General features: G+C 38.8%; 2 protein-coding genes across 2 annotated transcripts; one reads left to right on the top strand and one right to left on the bottom strand.

The window, feature by feature from the left end:
- Positions 1 to 43: 43 nt before the first annotated feature.
- Positions 44 to 2884, bottom strand: LOC140921855 (uncharacterized). Its single transcript, XM_073371853.1, has 5 exons — positions 2876 to 2884; positions 2045 to 2138; positions 1001 to 1176; positions 278 to 385; positions 44 to 136 (listed from the first exon to the last, which is right to left on the bottom strand). The coding sequence occupies exons 1-5, from the start codon at positions 2882 to 2884 to the stop codon at positions 44 to 46; spliced, it is 480 nt and encodes a 159-aa protein (XP_073227954.1).
- A 14221-nt stretch (positions 2885 to 17105) lies between these two features.
- LOC140921160 (uncharacterized) lies at positions 17106 to 20867 on the top strand. Its single transcript, XM_073371130.1, has 3 exons — positions 17106 to 17364; positions 17442 to 17516; positions 18727 to 20867. Exons 1-3 carry the CDS (start codon positions 17302 to 17304, stop codon positions 19789 to 19791), a joined length of 1203 nt encoding a protein of 400 aa, XP_073227231.1. The 5' UTR covers positions 17106 to 17301; the 3' UTR covers positions 19792 to 20867.
- The last annotated feature ends 1020 nt before the right edge of the window (positions 20868 to 21887 follow it).

Genomic DNA, 21887 nt, shown 5'->3' with positions numbered 1-21887 from the left:
ACCTCAGTGTCCAAGAATAAGCGATATACTTTGAAAATTAAACTTAGTCCTTAATGTTACTGTGCCGTGTAAGGTTGGTTTTTATTGGCAACGAAGGCGGAATCAAATCAAAGTTACATGCGCAGAGCCTCATGATCTAGTAAAAAAAAGATCCAAAGTAAGGATTCCACTTATGACTCCCTAGTTTGCGATCTAGTGAAAACCAGATTGTTGGAATACGTCGCAAGCAGAGACAGAAGAGTTAACAACATAACAGTGAGCTATAAGGAGCACCTACCAGTATTTCACAAATGTTTTCATTGTCCATCTCGGCAGCAAGGTGAAGTGGCGTACACGAGTTACGACCCAGAGCATTCGCATCTGCCCGCCCTTGCTCTAGTAAGGTCTGCAAAAATACAATCACGTGATTACAATACGGTGGCCTGAATGGAAGGTTTTTTGGAAGGGAGATTAATCTAAGATGCGTGTGTACATAAAGGGCGCGCGAGGGAGGGTGAAGGAGGGAAACCAAATTCCCAAAGTGCAATTCTTTGAACAGAAATATGCGGTTTAGTCCTGATACTCTCTAAAAAGAAAAAAGGATGATAAGAGATTCTTAAACTGCATAGTAAGTGGATTTGAGGGTAACAGCAAGGCCGGTGGTTTGAACTAAATTTGGTCTTTGTATCAGGGTTCGTAGTTGCTATTTATTGTCTCCTTCCAGATAGAACTAAATGCCTGAACTACATCTGCATTCATTCACTGACCAAAGAGATCTGGCCCTGACAACAATTAAAAGCAGACTGACCTCGTTCCCAGGGTTCGCTCTCTTTCTCGAGGAAGGAGGAGGTAAACAGCGCACAAAGATCACGTGATTGATAAAGGACATTGGAATTTCATCTTTTCTCAGTGTTTATCTCGAATTTTGAGTTTTAAACCTGTATTCTTTCTATTATTTCTCTATTTATTTCTTATTACACAGGGCATGAATAATTAACGGAGTTATACCGCAAGTACTCACCAAAACCAGTTTCTCACTGCCAACATGAATTGCCGTATGCAAAGCAGTGTCGCCAGCTTCATCAGTTATAGTGACGTCAGCACCGCTCTCAAGTAACCTATCAACAATTCTGAACTGTTTTGAAAGAATGGCTGTATGAAGAGGTGTTTTGCCTGACTTGTCCTTGTTGTTAACATCTGTCATTGATAATATACGTGGTAGAGAAAACATAAGAACAAGGTGCTTCGAACACTGAAGAGATTAAGTCTCTGTGTACTTAAAATTTTAGTCTCTTTTTTTGCCCTTTAAACCCTAAGATCAAAACTTGAATTCTTATTTGTAGACCCTATTCATTTCCTACAGAAGTAGTGGGGAGAAGTTAATAAAATTCATCTTTTGTGATCATGTCCGTAATTCTCATAACCACTCTGTTTTACAAAGCACTGATATTACAAGGAGAAATTTGATACTGATCACTCTTAGGGCTTAAAGGGTTAAACCATGAGAAGAGACGGCAGCATGGACTTTGTCCCTTCAAAAAGTCTTTGAAAGGGAAACCACAATTTAATTCAGTTTAATTTGGCAAAGCCGTTGTTTGTATGTTGCAGGTATAGGCAGGGAAGTTTTCAAAGGGAATAGATCATTTCCGAGTGCCAAAAACTCTCACCTTCTGAACGAGGCTAAGCGCAAAACCTTTCTTGTGAAAATGAGTTTTATTTGCTTGAGAAAATTAAGGAAATCGTTTTCATAGTAATGGCCACCTCGCACTCAGCATAAACCTTGCCTTGAAACAGAGGCTTTGGGCGACTCGGAAATGGCCTCGGCCTATTCTTTTAGTTATGGCTAAATCCTCCTATTCGTCAACGCAATAGTGTTCACTGCTGAAACTTTCGATCTAGTATCGCTTTAGCAGGACGTAAAGCAGATACCTACATCATATCGATCAATGTGTTCAATTGTTTGTATGTAGTCTTGTTCCCAGCTATTTTTCCTTCTTGTCTCGTGAATGTTTAGAGACCTGGCTGGGTACTAAGCTGTAGGAAAAGTGAGAGAAACATTGCTTACTTGTGCCCTTATTTAAAAGCTTTTCAACTTCTTCTACTTCCCCGTTCAGAATCAGCTGGTGAAGAATTGTTGACTTCTGACCAGTGAATCCTTCCTTTAAAAATAAGAGAACAATCTCATCTGTTGTTTCTAATGTTTTTTTTTTGGTAAATTCCTAAATTTCTTTCATCCTAAAACGAGCAAAAAACCTTCAGCAGGTCAGAACTTATTCAAAAATGAATGATAAATAAGAATTTTTTAAGCGCGAAAAACACCAAACCAGTTAATAAACTGTTACTGTTCCAAAAATGGCGGATGGCGAAATGAGGCACAAACAATTAAATTCTTACATCTTCATCTACATCTACATGTAGTAGTCAGCAGAAACTATGAACAGTTATCACGCTAAGAAGTTTGCAATTCCGTAAAAATTATCAATGCTCAAGTTATGTCACGTTGTAGTCTGGTTTAGCGACACTCTCCTCGAGATATTCAGTTTTTTCCTCTTTTGCGGTTATTAACTATAGTAATTTCTTTTATTTGGACTGATTTGGATAGTCGTAGTATTGCGAAGGCAAGCAATGACGTTTAATTATAAACTGTGTACTTCAGTTGCACAATATATTTGCATAACTATATCTGACCAACAAGAAATGGAGTGTTTTTTGGTGTTGCCGAAACCATTGATTCGCTTGTGTGTAGTTATGTAGGTATTGTTCAGTGTTTATTAATTCTTTCTTATTACGTCGTTTGGTGATTGCACCCGTCGTTAACACCAAGAAACTACCGAGAAGTGCATTATTTAGCAAAATGCGGGGACGTTTTTGAAGAATTTCAAAACACTCACAGCACCTGTTTCATCACTATTTAAAAATTGGAGCACGAAGCACGATAATTTTTGACTAATGATAAAACACTAGCTGCTGTTCATGTTTTAAAAACATTGAATAATCGACCTACCTTCTGATCTTTCCCAGATTCATCATCTGAAGTCATGCACACCGAGCTGATTGCACGCGATCGCTTTCTTCCCGGAGGAGAAGGATTCAATCCTGCCTCTCCATTGACAAAAACTAAAGGAATGTCACCCTCGTCAGCTATCTGCCGGTCGGAATCTTGCAGAGATTCGCCATTGGTGTCGGTGTTCTTGGAAGCTTTCTTTCTTTTCTTGTCGCCCATATTGTAACCAAATCAGGCTTAATCTACCGCATGAATTTCGTAACCTGAAATGAGGGAACAAAAATCGTTTCTATGACTAGGAAATTGACTTTCTGAGATACAGTTGAGCAGTACTCAATGGCAAAGAAAAAAGTTGAGACTTAACTCGCTGAAAGTATTTTGAACTACTGATAAACACCTTGAAATAAGTTACCGTAAAATTCCGAAAATAAGCCCCTCCATGTATAAGCCCCTCCAAATATAAGCCCCCCAAGCTCGTAACGCAAAAAACCCTCCGCTAAATCGCCTCTCCAAATATAAGCCCCCTGGGGGCTTGTACTTGGAAATTGCCTTCAAATACAAAGTGAAACAATGCAAAACCAGAAAATTCCTTCCAACTCTAAGGCTATCCCAATCGATTTTAAAACGCAAATTTCCCTCCGTAGATAAGCCCCTCCAAAAATAAGCCCCTCAAAAAGGGCCTTTGAAAAATATAAGCCCAGGGGCTTATTTTCGGAATTTTACGGTAACATGAATTTTTGAAGCCGGAAGGATATGACCAAATTCCAGCGCCTTTACGAGGCTTCTAAATTGGGAACGTTTTTCATTCTAGTTATTCCTACTGAAACTCCAAAAAGCTCCCAAACGGTTCCATGTATTTTTCTTATCAAACTTACAAAGCAAATAGTCATTCTGTTCTTAAACTACTACTAACTTTAGATCATGAAACTTTTGTTTAAGCCCTACACCTGTGACCTCATCTTATAATGCATACATCAGTTAAATGAATGAACACAAATCATATGGACGAAAGCCTTGGGACAAATTTGCATTTGTTTGCATTTTTACTCACTCAAAACTACAATTGCGTTCAAATCGTGAAACTTAACATGCCTGGTTCCTTCGTATCCTTCGCATCCCCCGCCTCATATATAACGTTGGACGTCTTACAACTATTTTTTCACAGTTTCAACATTAAGATAGCACTGCCGTCTTTTAAAGTATTAGTGTTATCCTGAAATTACGCTAATTAGAGGTCTTGCATCACTGTACTGTTCTGTGGACTTAATTCCTCTCAATCAGTTTTAGCTGGCCTCGAGGCAAAGCTGATCAACTGATAGGCACTGACGCCTATAGAGCAATAGATAAATGTTTAACACCTGTTGATTGTAGTGAAATAACCATGAAAAGAGTGAAATCTTTTTACTCCTGTGACACAAACTTAACAGATGAAATAAACTCTGGAGCCCCCATTACAATTCTTGAAATGATGCAGCTAAAATCGTGTCATCAAAATTTTCGCTTAGAATCAAGATTTTAAACGAAAACTTGGTGAAGCGAATTAAATTTCATTGTCTTGAATCCTCCCATTTTTTCAGCAAATCGAAGGATATGAGCGAGAAGTATTTTAAGGTTTTTTCAAAGTCCTACAAACAGAAAAGTAAGCTTGCGAAAACAGCCATTTCTTCTCGCTCTTCACCCATCGCAGCTAGGTTGAGCGAGGAGAAACGGCTGTTTTCGCAGGCTAAAGCTAAGTCAGTTTCGTTGAATTTTCGATAGTTTGCAAAATTCCTCCAGTATATACCTTAATCGAAATTTCTTGGCATTTCAATGCCATGAAAACTGTTTTGTTTTGTTTTGTTTTTTTAGTTTCAGGAAATAGCTGAATAATACTATCTTGTACTGCGACGACTTCTTCTGAACTGAAAATAACTGCAATGATAATTTTCTAAACTTGCTTGGCATTCATTTTTCGTCGATTGAACTGGGAATACCTCGTCTAAAGATCAATGATCAATGGCGACATGTTATTAGAGTACCCTCAACTATTAGGATATGTCTTAAAGCCGAGAGTGCGTGCCTCTTACAACATTGGTGTGGTTTTCAGTTTTGTCCTCATGTGACGTACGTAACCAACCTTCGTTAGGGTACTTGTAAAACGCCCAGGTTTGTACGTGCATTCGCACAATTTATAGAAAACAGACTCGAGTGGATATATCCTCCGAATATGATCGAAGTAATGAAAAACGTTTTACGACTAAATAAGCATTTTTTTGTATATTAGTTTCAATAGAATTTTAGCTTAAATACTTATACGCCTCACAAGACGTTGGGTGATATGGTTGATCATTACCGTCATAAAACGACAAATATAAGGAATGGTGATGATTCAAGTGCCGGAGACGATTACTGACGTGTTAGGAAGTTGATATATAATGACTCAATAAACAAAATACGAAAATCATTTAATAGTACAAAAGTATAAAGATTCTGAACTTTTTCTTGGAAATGATGCTTATATGTGCCACCGGAGAAGAATCCCCTAAAGGGTTTTCATTGCAGAAACAGTGCCATAAACACTACCATGATAACAAGCTTCGTTTCACATCAATGCGGTCTTCATTTAAGGTTTTCGTGAACAGAATCACGAATGTTAAACAGAAAAACAACCTCCCGTAGCTATAACCTTAAAAAAATTGTAACCAATGGATATGGATAAAGGCACTGCTATGTAGATAGCTTGCATACACACAGCATGTATCTGATTATGATATGATTTCACACACAGACTCAAAACTGCTGAAAGTTTAAAAGCTTTCACAACCGTGAAACAGCCTCAAGGAAAGTCAGACAGTGACTAATTTAGCTGAACTGATTTTGAAATGCCCGGAGCAATTTCCTCAAATAAAAAAATACGTTAATTTTTTTTTTTTTTCTCCGCTGTGTTCGCGCCGACCAAAAAAACAAGCAAAGAGGGAGAGAGAAGGATTTTACGCAGTTCACAATTTTCTATCGGATTTTTTTGTCCGGCTAATGTTCAATCACGGTCAGATCTCATGCTCTTTAGTTAAAAAAAAAGGATAATCAATTCCTTAATTCACCCCAAGACCTAACAAAATTTTGCCTGTACATTAAATCGGGCTTAAAGTTTGCAATTTCTTGAATTATAAAATGATCCCATGCGACTATATTTCTGGTTTAGTCTCTTGATAAAGAGACCGTAAAGTACTAAAAGATCTTGAAGGTGCTAAGGCGAAAGGAGCGAATATAGTTATCACCTGTGGTCATGGAATACGTAATGAAAGGCTGTTTTAGGGATAAAAATGTTTCGGAACTTACCTTGGCCGAACGCTCGTTTTACTCTCTTGATTTGTTTTTCATGCGCTTAGCAAGACATCTAGCAAGACATGACCTAGGAAATAACATGCGGATGTTTGTTATGCCAAATCGACAGAGTCAACCGAGCTGAACTAAATGATGTTTTGTTTCGTAAACTCAATGATTGACCCTGAGTCACGATTCACACTGATTGCGATTCACTTGTTCTATCATTTTTCTGCGTATTTGTTATCTTTCGTTCTGAACTTTAGTCCGCCGAGGTGGTTGCCATCTAGCCTGCATAGCAGGCGCTTGGAAGTAGTGGGCGAAAGAGAGAACGGGCGCGCTCGAGGGAGACACGCGCGCCCTTTTTTTCTTTTGCCCAATACTTCCAAGCACATGCTACGCAGGCTAGTTGCCCTCAAGACGGCAGTGAAAATACTTCATACACTTTGTTCAAAGAACGGCTGCACTTGTCTCGTTCAAGCGCGCACCTAACAAAACTTTGTCTTAAATTTATACGTTTGGCTCAGGTCGTGTTATCAATTGCTTAATGAATTATTTAACAGTCGTAAGCGACAGTCTATTTCCACTTTAACCCCGTGAAAGAGAAATGATGATTATTAAGGGATCGTAAAGGTGCCGTTTCGATCAAAGAGTGATTTTACTTGAACCGTAAAACAGATAACAACAACTAGTGCAAAACATAGCTAGCCACAGCGTACAAATAAACAAAAGAAGACAATAGAATTAGTGCATAATAGTGCGTAGCATTCTACTACCTATTTCACGGTTAAGTAAAATCACCCTAATGATAGTAACCATCAAGGGCGATGATATATTTTTGCATCTCTGGGTGTATAAAGTCAGGGGCACCCAACGACAATATATATAGTTCAGAACTACTTAAACATAGCATTGTTAAACGTGTTTTAGTATTTAAACGGTGGATATGGGCATATTTTTATGCCCTATAAACTTTTCATCTGTTCGGATTTCCTAGCTGAAAGTCTAGTGATTCGAAAATTACAGGAATCAAAACTTACCTGTTCGAAAATTTCAGCCAGAAAAAAGGCTCCCGAAAATTCTAGGTGACCTTTTTAGGGTAAAAATCCGTTGAAAATGGGCAATTTTACCATTTTTTAGATGTTCGAAAATCGTAGGAGAGGCAGGCAAGCAAGAAATTTTACAACAAATGTTCCGAAAATTCTAGATCTCAAATCGTCTTCCGAACAGATATTTACCCGAAAATTGTCGTTGGGTGCCCCTGTAAAGTGTAAAGTATAAAGGGGTGTTGTTCGGCATCAAAAAGTTTGGGACTGCCTTGGCATTCAGATGGTGATGATAGTAACACAGCTTTGTCATGTCAGTTGCCTTTCTTTTACTTTCTTTTATTGTTTTCTAAAAAGTATTAATAGCATTTTGTTCTTTAAATATTTTTTAGAGCGGTAAAAGTGATGAGCAAAATAACAAGCCATGGCAAGATGTTTTTTTTTTTCTGCCGACAGAATCAGCCAGGCAGAAACTGAACGACAATATTCATTTGTTATGTTAATTATTTACGTATATATTTTAGCTCTTCTTGTGGTCACGTGGGTGAAGAGACTCTCTCTTCCGCAGAGGCCCCTTTTATTGGGATACCCCGCGAAAGCCTCTGCGGGGGAGGAGGAGGGTGAAAAGGCATGCACTTTTTACAGACTTCCTAGAGGGTCTGGATGGGTTGGGGGGGGGGGGGGAGGGGGGGGATACAAATGTCAGTTGTCAGTTGTCATTTGTCAGTTGTCGGTTAAATGACTATTAATAATTAACTAATATGTAGATTTAGTTAGGGCTAAAAGCGAAGCACTGGTTAATAATACTTATAAACAACAAAAAATTAAATCGTGTAATGCTAAAGCCTAGTTTTCATGTGTCGGGAAAATCCCAGACGATCGGGGATTGACTGTTTCCCGACTGTCCAAGATTTTGCCGACTAGCGGGGACGACAATGAAAATGGCTTCAAGACTAATAGATCTAATTAGCAAAACAAAATATTGCACGTGCAGCACACTTTTTCGTCTAATTAGCAAAAAACAAATTTGCACGTGCAGCACGCTTTTTTGTATTTTTCTTGCCGTTGTTTTGCACGACTACAATGCTGTTTTGTACGACTAAAACGTCAAACCTCCTATTCTCACGTTATTTTGTGGAGCAATATTTTGTTTCCTATGTTCATGTTCGCTTTTATTTTTCACTGCCGCTCATTTTCACCTGGCAGGCCGCTCCTTGCTGGCGCTAGCATTTCTCATTTTCTCACCGCCGCTTTGAATTTCCATGTTTTTCTTCCTACGAAATTCTCCTCTGTTTTCAATAATTCTTATCCACATTAGTGTAAACATAAAAAATAACGCCGAAAAAGACATGACTTTGTTGTTGTTGTTTTTTCTTTCTAAAAGTCCGGGCGGCCGTGTGATTTCCTTTCAAATTAAACCTGGAGTTGCATTTGGGTTGCTATACCTGTTGATTGAGTTATTTTACTTTGGTATGCCTGTGGTGCGGACGGACAGTCGGTGTACGGTAACGTGATTACCAAATTTTATCGGATGCCGGGGCGGTAGCTGCCAGGGCGGATAAAGGTTGGGCGGTGAAACGAGCGCGTCCGAGCAAAAAGGTGTGATGCAGTGGACTGGGACTCTGCTTAGAAATGTCGCTTGTTTTCGCCTTCGGTCAGGGCTTGCGATGTGGTTTGTACATTAGACACTGCCGCTGTCACTGAATTATGGCAGCTTGATTTGTTTTCTTGCACTTCTTCCTCGTTCCTTTGTTCTGGTACCCTGTCTCCGAGAGGCAAATGTTGCTATTTTTTGCGGGAGGTTTAGTTGGAGTAGACAAACATCTCTTTCAAAGGGTTTCTTTTATTACTTCCATGACTCTACCACTGACTACTACCAATGTCGATGTTATTCCAAAACAAAAACAACTAAGTACTGTCTAAAACACGAAGGAAAATCTCATTCATGTCATCCATGGCAAAACTAAAAGACAGCAGATCGTGCTTCATAACTAGATGACGTGTATTTTATAACTGCGTGCAGCTCGTGCAAGGTGAAATTATGCTAATTTCAATCACCATCATCCTTCTTTTTAATTTTGAAAAAAACATCTCATACGTCTTTCTGTTTCTTCGAAACTTCAAAATTAATTTCCCCTCAGTTTTTACTGTTTACCTTGTTTTGTTTTAGAGAGAAAAAAGGAGAAAAAACCTTACAACTAACCTCACTAAATTTTGTTTACATGCGGTTGCCGGATTTGCAAAGCATTGCGCGAATCCCCATGGCGCGTTGCATCCGAGAAGCAAAGTTTGAAGAAGTACAACGCCACTATATCAATATATATCAATCTAATTTTTTGTTATGTTGTATAAAATTTATCCCCCTTTAACATATGTAAAAATTGAGGTTAAGAAGTGTTAAGCTTTTGCAAACGAAACGGCGAAAGACGATTAGGTGATATTTAGTGGAAGGAGGAGGTATTCAACACTTTCAAATTAAACTCAAATTTTGGCATTATACGACCAACAAGTTTGACTTATAGACGTACAGACACAAACATATGAAACTGTTTATTGATATTGTCATGAAACGAATTTATCTATTTAACAATGTGGCCTGAAATTACAGAAAGAAAATAGGATTTCCGGTTTGCAAAAAGGAAAATTTCGCCGGCCTTCAAGCGCACCGGAAGCGCGGAAAGAGCGCTCGTGCCAGTCCTACTCCGCATCACACATTAAATGAAGAGCGGAGCGCTCGTTTCACCGCCCAACCTTTATCCGCCCTGGTAGCTGCCTCGTACCCAGACGTCTCTCTTTTGGTGAAAATGTGCGCAAAGGAACGCGGGAAGGAGACAACGGGCGAGACGTCTGGCAGATCTTGTTTTCAAGATGGCGGCAAGAGCAATGGCGGACGAATATGCAGTTTTTAAAATAAGTTCGGCCCTATTCATTTTGCGAATTTTGAGCAAATAATTGCCTATCCACGTCGTGCGTATGAAGAGGAAGCTGTTTTCACCTCACACATTGGACTCAAGCATCACAATGTTTACTACCGAACTACATACTGTTTACTACCGAACTTTAAATCGAAAAACTACTAGCCGCGGACGGGACGTTACTGCCTTTAATTTAATGAATCTGCCGCACGCCAAGGTAACAGCCGGTCAGGAAAATTAGTAAGTTAGTAATTTAGTAGTCGTTTCTGTTAAGGTCCCGAGTGATGAAAAGATCTCTTCTGTCGAAGTGAAAAATGGCGAGCTGAGAATTGTTGCAACAGCCAAATGAAGCCAAATATTTTGTAAAGCTTTAAAATACTATTCGCTGCACGCTGTATCTTGAGTACACGAAAAGGCAACAAACCAGTCGAGTCTCAAGACCTCTAAGTTAGTTATTAAATAGATGATAAAATATTTTTTAAATCTGTTAAATTTTTGTCTCAGGATTTCGCATTGTGTATTATTTGCTCGACTATGTAAGCTTATGTACAGGAAAAACAGCCACAAAACTAGGTCTAGGGTTTTTTTACTTGTAGTTTTTTATTGTTCGATTTCCTCACTGGGTACTAGACTTGTCACTGAATGCACAGCCCGGTGTAAATAAATTCTACTTACTTTTTATTTATATACCTCATTTTATGATGAAGCTGTGTCGAATGTGCAGCAAATACTTATTGTCTGTATTGTTTTTTATTTGTTTTTGTGACATTACACAGTAGACCAATTGGGTTTTGCCATGCTCTTTTATAACACATCATTTGTGTCTTAATAAATAAATTATTGGTAACTTTGGTTTCAATTTGATAGACAATTTTGTTACACTGATTGAAGAGGGTGATGTAGTTGATGAGATACCATCGTAACTACCATTTGGCCAGACAGGAGACGTTGTCCTAGGCACTTCTTTTAAAAAAATAATTGTGTTTGAATATTTCAAATTTCATGGCAAACATGATGCTGTGAATACCATTTTAGAGAATGATGATTGCATTGTCCTAATTCCAACTGGTGGTAGGAAAGACTGAGTATTATGAAGTTCTTGGGATCATTCTACCCAGATTCAACATTGTTGTTCCTGTGATTGCTTATACATGGTTCCTTTCTTGGCAAACCTGTGGTAGCATAAAATTCCCCTCAGAAGTCTTCTGACCCTCTTCTGAAGGACGGGGTAGTTTTTGACCTGCTTTTGAGTTGCAGAGGAATACAAGATGATCTAATAATTATCAATGGGCACAGAATTACCTTGAAATGCAAAAAACGTTAAGATAAGTATAAGTGGTTCTGCATAACTACTAACCCCCAACCCCCTTCCTGGAAATTTTAACTACAAAATTATAATCAAGATACAAGCATTGAATGGAAAGAACAGTAGAAACAGGCCCCTGGACAAACTGGAAGAATATGCAGTAAAAAACACTACACTACACTATTAGTAGGCTAATGTCAGGTCTATTAACAGTGTCAAGCAATGAAAAATGCCAGCTGTTTTATGTATGGACCAGAAGCTCAGCCATGCAAAACCCTCACCCCTTTCCATTGCTTCGACCTCACCCAGAGGAATAGAAAATATTGCTCCTATTCCTTAAATTAGTGTCGCTGGACATTGACTTGATGTATGTTTTATGAACTTCTACCAAGATTATTGAACTGAGATGTGGTCAGGTCATTGAACTATGGTCAGCAAAAGAGAAAACCTGCACTTGCACCCCTAATCCAACTTAAACTTCATCTAGCTGTCTTGCCCAAGTAATAAAATACTTTGCTCCTATAATTCCTTGATTTTGGACAAATGGAAATTGGATTGATGTGCGTTTTTTGAACTAATACTGTGATAAAAGCATGTGTACAGTTGCCCCTTCCCCTCAGAAAAAATTGCTGTGCATGGGCTACTGAGATTATTGAATGGGCATGTTGTCATTGAACTGACTTCTGTTAAAAAAGGGTTAAGCCCTTTCCCCTTCTTTTACATTTGTGGGTCCCAATAAAGTTACATTGAGATTACAGACCTGGAGTTTGAATGAGATGTAGTAGTGTGGTCATTGATTCATAGTGTTTTAACTGAACTATATACTTTATTCAACCTTTATTCAAACATTTTTAGTCTTGCAATAGGGGTGCCATCATGCCAGACATCTAGCTAAATAAAATTAGTAGTGTAACAATTAATCAAATTCTCGATTAATCGTGATTATGACCGTTCAGTTCAATTCAGGATTCTTTGCTTGCGTATTTCGATTTTGGTTCAATTTTTGCACACCTTTTCCAGGGTGCCCTCAGTGAGTTATTATAGTCTAAAATAAGAATCCAGAACTCTTTAATGGATGTTTTTGATTGACAAGCAAAGACGATAGCAGTTCGTGCGCCATTTTGAGTTACCTGGCAAAAATGCTGTCCTTTAACCTCCCCTGATGGCGACGAACCAAGCGACTGTGAATCTTCCTGTCTCTGTTACTATTGTTATATTGAGGGTTTAGGATTGCATGCTGTTTACACTGCGCGTTATGTTATAAGAATTAAGAAACGTTTACGTAATCGAATCAAAATCGAAAGGCAATAATTGAAATCGAATCGAATCGCAAGGAGTATGAATATTTACACCCATAAATGAAATGAAATAAAGTTAAAACTGATGATAGCAATAACAAAATCTCTTACAAAGATAAAATCGATAAATATATTTTAGAATTAATTATTGTACAATATATAGAGGATATTACATGGCTGCGCAGAGATACAGAATTTCTCTTCGAGTGTTGAAAAATATTTCATGAGTGGGCGCAGCGAACGAGTGAAACATTTTTTCAACATGAGAAGAGAAATTTCGTATCTCCAAGCGGCCATGTAACGTTCTATTTATTATATAAACACCAATGAAATACCAAACCATTTCATTTTAATAGTTTTTTGGTGTGAAAGATGCGATTTATTATGTAAGATAACATGTTATTTTCACATGTGAAGATACCAACTTTTCGTGCGAAAGCTCACCTGGTACTTTATTGGTGTTTATATAATAATTAAAAATACTAAAAAAAATTAAGCTAGAAAAGACTGCCTTTATAGCTGGAGATTTTCGTTTCCCTCATCAAGATTGACAGAGGTAGTCCAAAATAATTGATTGATCAATGCTGGCACCTTCCTTCTCTTCAACCCCTTCCCTGATCCGAAAATAAAGTTCATTACTTATCCCTCGAGAATCTAGGAATCTTATACCGAGAGTTAGGTAATTGTAAGCTTCAACAATTCAAGTTATGCATTTTTATTTATTTTGTCACAAGCATCAACTGAAATATATCCATCTGTCCCTGGTTTCATAGTTAGTAACGTCGCAGACTTAAATCTTGGTGTAAGGACATAATGTGGTCTTGATAATCAACTCCTGACCTTGCACAATTTAGCTAGGCCTTGCACTTCTTTCAATTCACAAGGTTACTTGCTCGTTGTTCGGTGGATTTGGCCTAAAAGAGCGAAAAATAGAAACATAGTCGCCGGCGCTGTACTTTACTAATCCGGATTCTGCAATAAACAGCAAGTTAAATACTAAAATATAAGACTTACCCGATACCGTCAAGTCATCAAATCAGATCAAATATTTTGTTAGAGGTCTTCAATTCGTAAGAATCCAGCAGAATCCGACTCCTTTGCAGCCTGTCGGTTATTTCTACCTCAGGTTTTGAAATTTTGAGCCATTCACCTGTCTACTCAAAGTTTACAATGTTTACAACAATATGCTACCAAAATTGATCGCTTCCAAGACTTAAAAAGACCAAAAATTGGGCCATGCCAAGAAAACGACTTTTTTGCCAAGAAAACGACACAAGATCTGGCAGGCGCTTCGCCTGCCGTCTGTACCCTTCCCATGGTCCCTTGCGGTTCATCACCAGTCACTCCTTTCGCGCTCGCCTCTGCCATGCGAAAAACGAAGCGCCTGAGGAGGAGGCTGGGGGCGGTAGATAACCACATTTTCTTAGCTATGGGGCTCCGCCCACGCGCGGCACTTTGCGCCGCGCGTGGAGCTCCGCTATGAAACTTATTAGTCTATTTTTGATGCCAAATTTAGCTTAACAGCAACCCCATCCAGACTCTTTTCCTATGGCCAGACACTGAGCCTAAAATAACGAATGCGTTCGACCATATCATCCCGAACAGTTAATTTAGACAGATGAAGGGGCGGTTGATTCGTCTTGTTAGTTAGACACTGGCTTGCTATGTTTTCACAACTTTTGATGAATAAAATTGATTATCCATTGATTCATGGAAAGAAATGCTGAGTGTGCAACAGAAACAGTAAAGAAGACGAACAACACTTGGATTGTAAAGAAAACTTCATTTCCATATATCACAAAAAAGAACGATGATCACCTTATCAACTTCGCCATGTTCTCTCGACTTAAAAGATCTCGCTAAAGCTTTATATTTGCTTAAAATAGATGCTGACGATAACTCAGTCTCAAATACTCCAATGTACATTTGCTTCAAGAAAAGGAAGGAGATCCTGAACTCGAAATGTAACAAATTGTCTCGTTTCTAGTTACAGTCGACTCCCGATAACTCGAACCCTCGCTAACTCGAACCTTGCGCTAACTCAAACCAATTTTCGTTTCCCCTCAGGTCATTTTCTATATAATTTTGCCCTTGATAACTCGAACCATGTTTTGAGCCCTTAAAAGTCGCGAAAAAATTAAGCCGTCTACTGGCGTCCGAAACATTGAATTTTAGATTTCCTATTGACGTGTTGTAGGTGATACTTTACTAGTGAAGCAGCTTTACTTCTCAAAACAGTAAAACGCATGCTCTATTTAGGCTGTTTTGTTACGTTACGTTCTGATTTATAATCTAGAAGTATCTTTTAATTTTCACTTGACATTTCTACAATTAAATGTGATAAAAATGTTCACTGTGCAGTAAAAACTGTTGTTTACCTTACTCTCGGCTATTTTCTTCGAGCTCCCGATAACTCGAACTTTTTTCGATTTCCCTTGAAGGTCCGAGTTATCAGGAGTCGACTGTATTTGGATAAAAACTGCGCTAAAATGTTTCTCATATTGAAAAAAAGTTTAAAACGACGACGTTTCGACGTTCAACTAACGCCATCAAGTTGCAGACACAATAGCCGGGCACTTATTCATTCACTTAATCTAATATTCACACTTTCAAAATGGTGGATATAAAAACCAAGACCCATACCTCCTTCGCTTCGATCCATGAAACTCCAAAAGAACCAGCCATCTTGACCTCACGCTCGTAGGTTTTGATAGATTGTGCTCGCAAAAGTCGCATAATATGCAACTAGTAGTGCTAGCCTGTTTTAAAATTATAGCAATAATTATGCTAGTTTTTGTAAATTATGCTCATTTTAGCAAAAAGAGCAGAAGTTATGCTTCTACCTTTTACTATAAAAATGGTAAACACACCTCAATAACTATGCAACAAACAATCTGAAATAAAAAACGTTCTTTAATTAGTATTCTTCATAGACTATCATTGATTCTTACGGTTCACTTTGGTGAAGGTCTGGAACCGGCGACAAATTCCTGGAAGCGTCTCGGAAATCACTAGGCTCAAAAAATCACAGTAGCATAATGAAAGCGAGTTCTCCGGAAGTCAGCCAGGTCACCGGAAACTGTTTTCGCAAGGTCAGCATAGTTTCTTAAAATAACTTTTCGCGTTCGTCAGAACGCATCCTAATCTGGTGTTACGGGCGACTGCAAATTAGCCGCCCCTATTAATTTTATCAGGGACACCTCAGCCGGGAAACTGGACCCCTTTTGACTCGATTTCGTTCTCCGTCCGTAATTTTTCTGTAAGTGACGAACGCGGATCCGGCAATCGATGATTACCTTTAGTTTAAAATAAAGATCAGACCAGCCTACGAGCCTTAACTCCGGCTCTCTCTGTACGTCATTTTATGATCTCACCGGAAACTCTTTGCGCAAGGTCCGCAGAGTTTCTAAACATAACTTTTTTAAAAAATAAAGATCAGACCAGCTTACCAGCCTAAACTCCCTCTCTCTCCTTTCATGATCTCTTGCTGGGCTCGATAACCAACCTCTGTTCGGGAAAATAAGCCCACACTGCTCGGAGGAGACCGGACTCGTGAGAGCGGCGAATGTCGTTAGGGGCGGCTAATTTGCATTCAACCGATCGTGTATTTTAGGAGAAGCAGGAAAGTGAGAGGAAGTAATAAAAATTAAGTAGATAGAATGTTGAAATAAATCAGGCAGACACAGAATTATAAAAAGATGATTTCCTAAAATAACTTGGTTAACCATAGGGGTTGCACATTTTACTGACAGTTTGGTTTTTGATTTACATCTCAAACGTCACGCCCCTAAGTAAATTCTTTTACCAACTCTCAGAATTCCCTGGGCCCAGTTGTTCGAAGGCCGATTAGCACTTAACCCAGGGTTAAATTTAACCCCGGTTTCATTTTCTTTTCCTCAAAAACATTTTCTCGGATAATTTTCTCTGTTATTTAACCTTTCATATCTGAATTCAAATTTCGCACTAACTCTGGATTATCTTAATGCAGCTTTGAACAACCCGCCCTGGGGCCCGTTTCTCGAAAGTCCCGATAATTAACGGGCCCGGTAAGCTGTTTCCGTTTACATTAAATATCGAGGTTTCAATAGTTTTGTATCTAACACGATAAAACTGTCAGTTAATGAAACAAAATGGAGTAGTTTGCTAGCCAGGACCCGCGCTCTTATTCTTTATATTTCGATTTGAATATTTGATTTCGGGCCCGAAAAGTTACCGCGACTTTCGAGAAACGGGCCCCTGGTCTCCACGGTAAAGATTAACAGAAAGAGATCTGAAACGAGAGAAATAGAAAACGAGCCCGCGATGTTTCTTTCCCCGAGTATAAATAGTTGCGCGGTGTGACGTCAAGCATCCCATAATATATTGAGTGTTCTTGTCGGTCGGTCGTCATGTCTTGGTTTGCCTTGCATGGCGAACGGCAGGGCTGTGAAAGTTCTCGCTTGGAAACTCCATGCAGCACTCGCCACAAGAAATCAAAACCACCCTAGACCGTGTTGTAGACGCTGATGGAAATGTGAGCTAATTTTCAGCATATTTGAGGGGTCAGTTGCGAAGAAATTAACGGTTTTTTGCATCCGTTGTTGTTTTCAGGTTTTGGACATGGCGGCCGTTTTGGAGGTAGTCACGATCTTAGAGCGTCTTCCTATCACCAAGGAGGCTCTTGAGGTGAATTGCAGACGATTTTCCCTTCGTGTAAACGACTTCTTTGTTTAATATTTTTCTAGTGCGTGAAAAAAAAAAAAATACTTTAGTCGTGTAAAGGTGGATGGTCTGACAATGTTCGCGATCTAAAAGCGCATGTGAAAGGATTCTACATGTAGTTCGTGCGGGTTTTTCTGTTTATTTGCTTTGAGGAAGATGGATCTTAGTTCTGAAATTACTCACGACTTTATTGAAATAGCGTGTTGTTTTGTTGGTTTGAAATTTTGAACGGACAAGAAGAGTGATTAAGTTAGTTTCGGAGCAACTTTGTTCAGTGACAAAATTTAAAAAGTGGCAGACTGTTCCTGAGTCTCTTAAGCGCAACAAACTTTGTCTTGTTATTGGAGTAAAGGAAAAAAATATAAATTTTTGCACTCTCGATCGTTCGTAAAAATCTCCTCGATAGAAAGCTGCCCTTCATAAAATGATATTTTTTTCAAGTGTTTCGCGTTGTCGAGTGGCAAAAGTGAAATTAACATTGTCGAATTCCGGGAAATGTACTCCCCATGCTGACCTTTTACATAACAGTGTTTCCTTTTTTATTTTAGTATCGTTTTTATAGAAATATGGTTCAGCTTGAAAAATCAAAAGTTCTACTACTTGGTGCATATTTTTAAAGCTGAAAAATAACTGTTGATATAATAGGTTTGTTTGTACTGTAGGCCTTTCGTAGAATTGATTTCGTAAAATTATGCAAGTTACACACTTCTCGTACATCTGGCCAAATATTCTCTTTTAAAATGTTAAAAAAAGAGACGCGAAAATAATTTTAGTATATTCCTAGCGCCCCTCTCAAATTTATATTTCGACGATAGTGAATGTGTCAATTACAACGCACAAATTTGCTTCACCTTTTTCAAGGTACCGGTGAGGTTCTCTTTCTTTAATGTTTCCACATGTTGTTTCTCTTCACCTTGCCTGTGTATTGAATTTAGAACCTGTTCAAGGGGACTAAATGTAGTCCTTTTTAATGCCTCTTGTTGGTAAATTAACCCTGCACTCATGATTAAGGTTTACTGTGTTGTTCTCAGTGTAGCAGATTTAATTGTCTCGGTCTAGAAGCAAGATATATTGCAATGTCTGTTAAGTCAGTTTTCCTTTCTATATTGGCATTTTAGAATAATTATTATTTTGCCAGCTGTTAAATAGTCATTGCAATATTCTTTCTCCACAGAAAACACGTATAGGAAAAACAATAAATCTTCTACGGAAAAAAACAACTAATGAAGAACTAGCTAAAAGGGCCAAAGGACTTGTTAAAAAATGGCAAAAACTTGTAATTAATCATCTTGAGACGCTACGTAATACAGATTCTCCAATCAATGGGGGAAGATTGTCATCGCCGCAAATTAATGGAACTATCAGGGACGGTGAAAAACCAGCATCTCCATCGGTCGAAAGAGCAGGAAAATCTAAAATCCTTGAAGGAAAGAAGAGAGGAGTTAAACGGAAACGTAATAGCTGTTCAAGTAATGAAAATTCACCAAGTGTTGTTTTAAAATCAGATGATTCTGAAAGCCACCCTGGGACTCCAAATTCTGGTCAAGAAACAGCACTGGGTGGCCATACAAGTAGTTTGTCCACTTCATTTCCTGATTTGCAGTTAGACAAAGAGAAAAGTAGTTCATCTCCTTTGCCAGAGTCATCTCAGGATGGAGACACAGAAAGTGCATTTTCTTCATCACAGTTAACCCAGTCACAAATGTTCCAGGAAGGGGACAAAAACAAAGAAAATTTATCATCAGTGCCACAGATGACAGACTCACAAAGCACTGAAAATAATAGTGTTTCTGTAGATTCTGGAATTAGTTCACAGTCAAGTGTCAGCATAACAGAGGAATTTGATAAAGAAAACCAGTCAGCTAGTGTTAAATCTGAATTAAATAATTGCCAGTCAGGCAGTACAAAAGTAGACGTTTCGCAGGACTCTAAAAATGATTTCACAGACACCAGATGGAATTCTAAATCTCCAACTGCAGACATGAACAGTGAATCAAATGTTGAGTCAAAGACTGATGGAAATATATCTGGCACAGAGGAAGTACTGCCACAAGAAGTTCTGGGAGATCAAGACACTCCAGCATCACCAACTCCAAAGGAATTAGTATTAGATGTACATGTAGAAGCAAATGGTATTACTGGTCGTTATGGGACTGACGGCACATGGTATGACTGGACAGAAGCGATGCCTTCTGCTGATGGCGCATTGCAAGTCCTTCCTTATGTGATACTTGAATAGAATTAAGAAGATGTATATTTCCTTAAATGAAATTGTGTTACAAATCCCAATATTGTGTAGTTTTGCTTGTGTCAGAACTGGAAGAGCAGGCAGGAGTATCTTGAGAGCTCAATTTCTTTGCTAATAAACACTTTCTGTTTGTGTGTACTTAAGTACTTTTTTTACATCCTCTTACAGTGAGGTCCTATATCCCTCTCTCTAGAAACCTGATATAGTGAACCCCTTCGTTACAAAGACCCCAGTATTAGGAGCTCAAAAAATTGACACAGTTAGTGTGGCCTGCCTCATAATAGATCCCAAGTTTGATTCCTTTGATATGAAATCCTTGTTCCTTTCTGTGTAGCATTAAGTAGCTTTAAATATCTGTAAAATGTACGCTGATCGAGAGAGGATTATAATGAGCACACCATTGGCCTTTGACTTTTGCATTGTATCTTTATCTTGAGCTTTCACTTTTCAATTTTCACTCTAAAGTTTATGGGTCAGGACCCCACACCAGTCACTTGGCTTTAGTTGTATGGGAGTCTTTGCTGTGCATGCACAGGTCAACTAATTATACTGTGCAGTTAGCGAGAATTGATGAGACTGTGAAGCAGTCTGCATTCAAAATAATATGACTGTGCAAATCTGGGGTGCTTAGACTACTAAAAACTTCCAAAAGGTTGGCTGAACATTTCGAACTTTACAAGAGTTTGTTCTGTCTTAACGTTTTCCTGTTATGGCATGTCCCAGTTTTGCTTTGTGGTTATTCTGTTGATGTTCCAGTCAGTTTGATTACTAATATTTGTAGAGTGGAGTTAGTATTGGAATTTTTGCCTTTCACTTTATGACCTAGCCCCATTAAGTTTATTGAGTTGCATTCTGTTTTCTGTCTTGAGAGGTGCAAAGTAGATTGTACTATAAACAGTGTACATAAATCCAGAATTGTCTATCCTGCCACATAATAGTAAACTAAAAGTTCTACAAAAAAAAAGAAAAAAATTCATACATTGTACATAGAACAACAAGAAAATGATAGTGAAACAATTGTTAAATAATTAAATCATTCAAAAGCTATGACTAAACTTCTTACCTTATCTTTGAGTCTGTTAATAAAATCTTGTGCAGCATGTCTCTGTAAAGATAGCTTGTCACTATGTAGCCTCCCCCTGCAGGAACCTCTGCGAGGGAGGCTATTGTGAATGCAGCTATATTACAAAAGACATCACTCACACAGGCTTGTGTAGGTTGGATCCCCTTATTAGACAGTTCTTATAAAGGGCCCTGCCTCAGAGTGCTCTACAGTGACAACCTTTTGATGTGTCATAAAACCCCTATTACACTAGCGTGTATGCAGTAGTCTCCTATTTCTGCAACAAAGGAAATGGGAGACGTCTGCACACAGGCTGCACTTATATGAGAAGACAGAAGATTCCTGGAGGTTATGTTCACACTAGTTGACAGTAAAATGCAGACCTGGGGGAGGGTTCTTTCCGGCAAAAATGACTGGGTCACCATTTGTACCCCTTAAGGGGACGTCTTAGGAGCTGTACTGTCAAAGTACCTTTAATTTAGAAGCCTTTCAAGGTGTCAAGCTCTGTGGAGATCGAGTAGTTAACACGTGCTCTTTTCCAAGACAAGTAACTTTCCTTCACTTTTGTCTTTCTTTACCCAGGTGGGTAATGGTGATATACCGCTAGGGGTAACCCTGCCCCCCAGGGGGGAGTAGCAATACTCCTAGGAGATTCATGCTTAGCAGCCAGGATTAGGCCTCAACCTTACCTTAACCAGGGTGATGAGCTACAAAATTATGGAAACTACTTGTCACTTAACTGATTGTTAGGTACATCTCGGGGTTTGAGCCACGCCCATAAGGCAGAGGTTTTGGTACCTTTAAGGGGCATTTTTTACGTTTTTGACTGCCAAGTAACCTGCCATTTTCTATAGGTGAGTAACTCCCCTCCCACAGAACACAGTGTGCAAGAAACGTCTCTGCTCTTTGAACAAAGCACGAGATATAGCCCTATCTTTTGCAAGTAGCGTTAGAACGTGTAGCCTGAGAATACAGCCGTTTCTCCCTGCTCCTCGCTGCTAGGGACATTTTGCCAGGAGAAACA

Source organism: Porites lutea, chromosome 12, assembly GCF_958299795.1.
Source record: "Porites lutea chromosome 12, jaPorLute2.1, whole genome shotgun sequence".
NCBI lineage: Eukaryota > Metazoa > Cnidaria > Anthozoa > Scleractinia > Poritidae > Porites > Porites lutea.
This window is presented reverse-complemented; position numbering and strand designations above follow the sequence as displayed.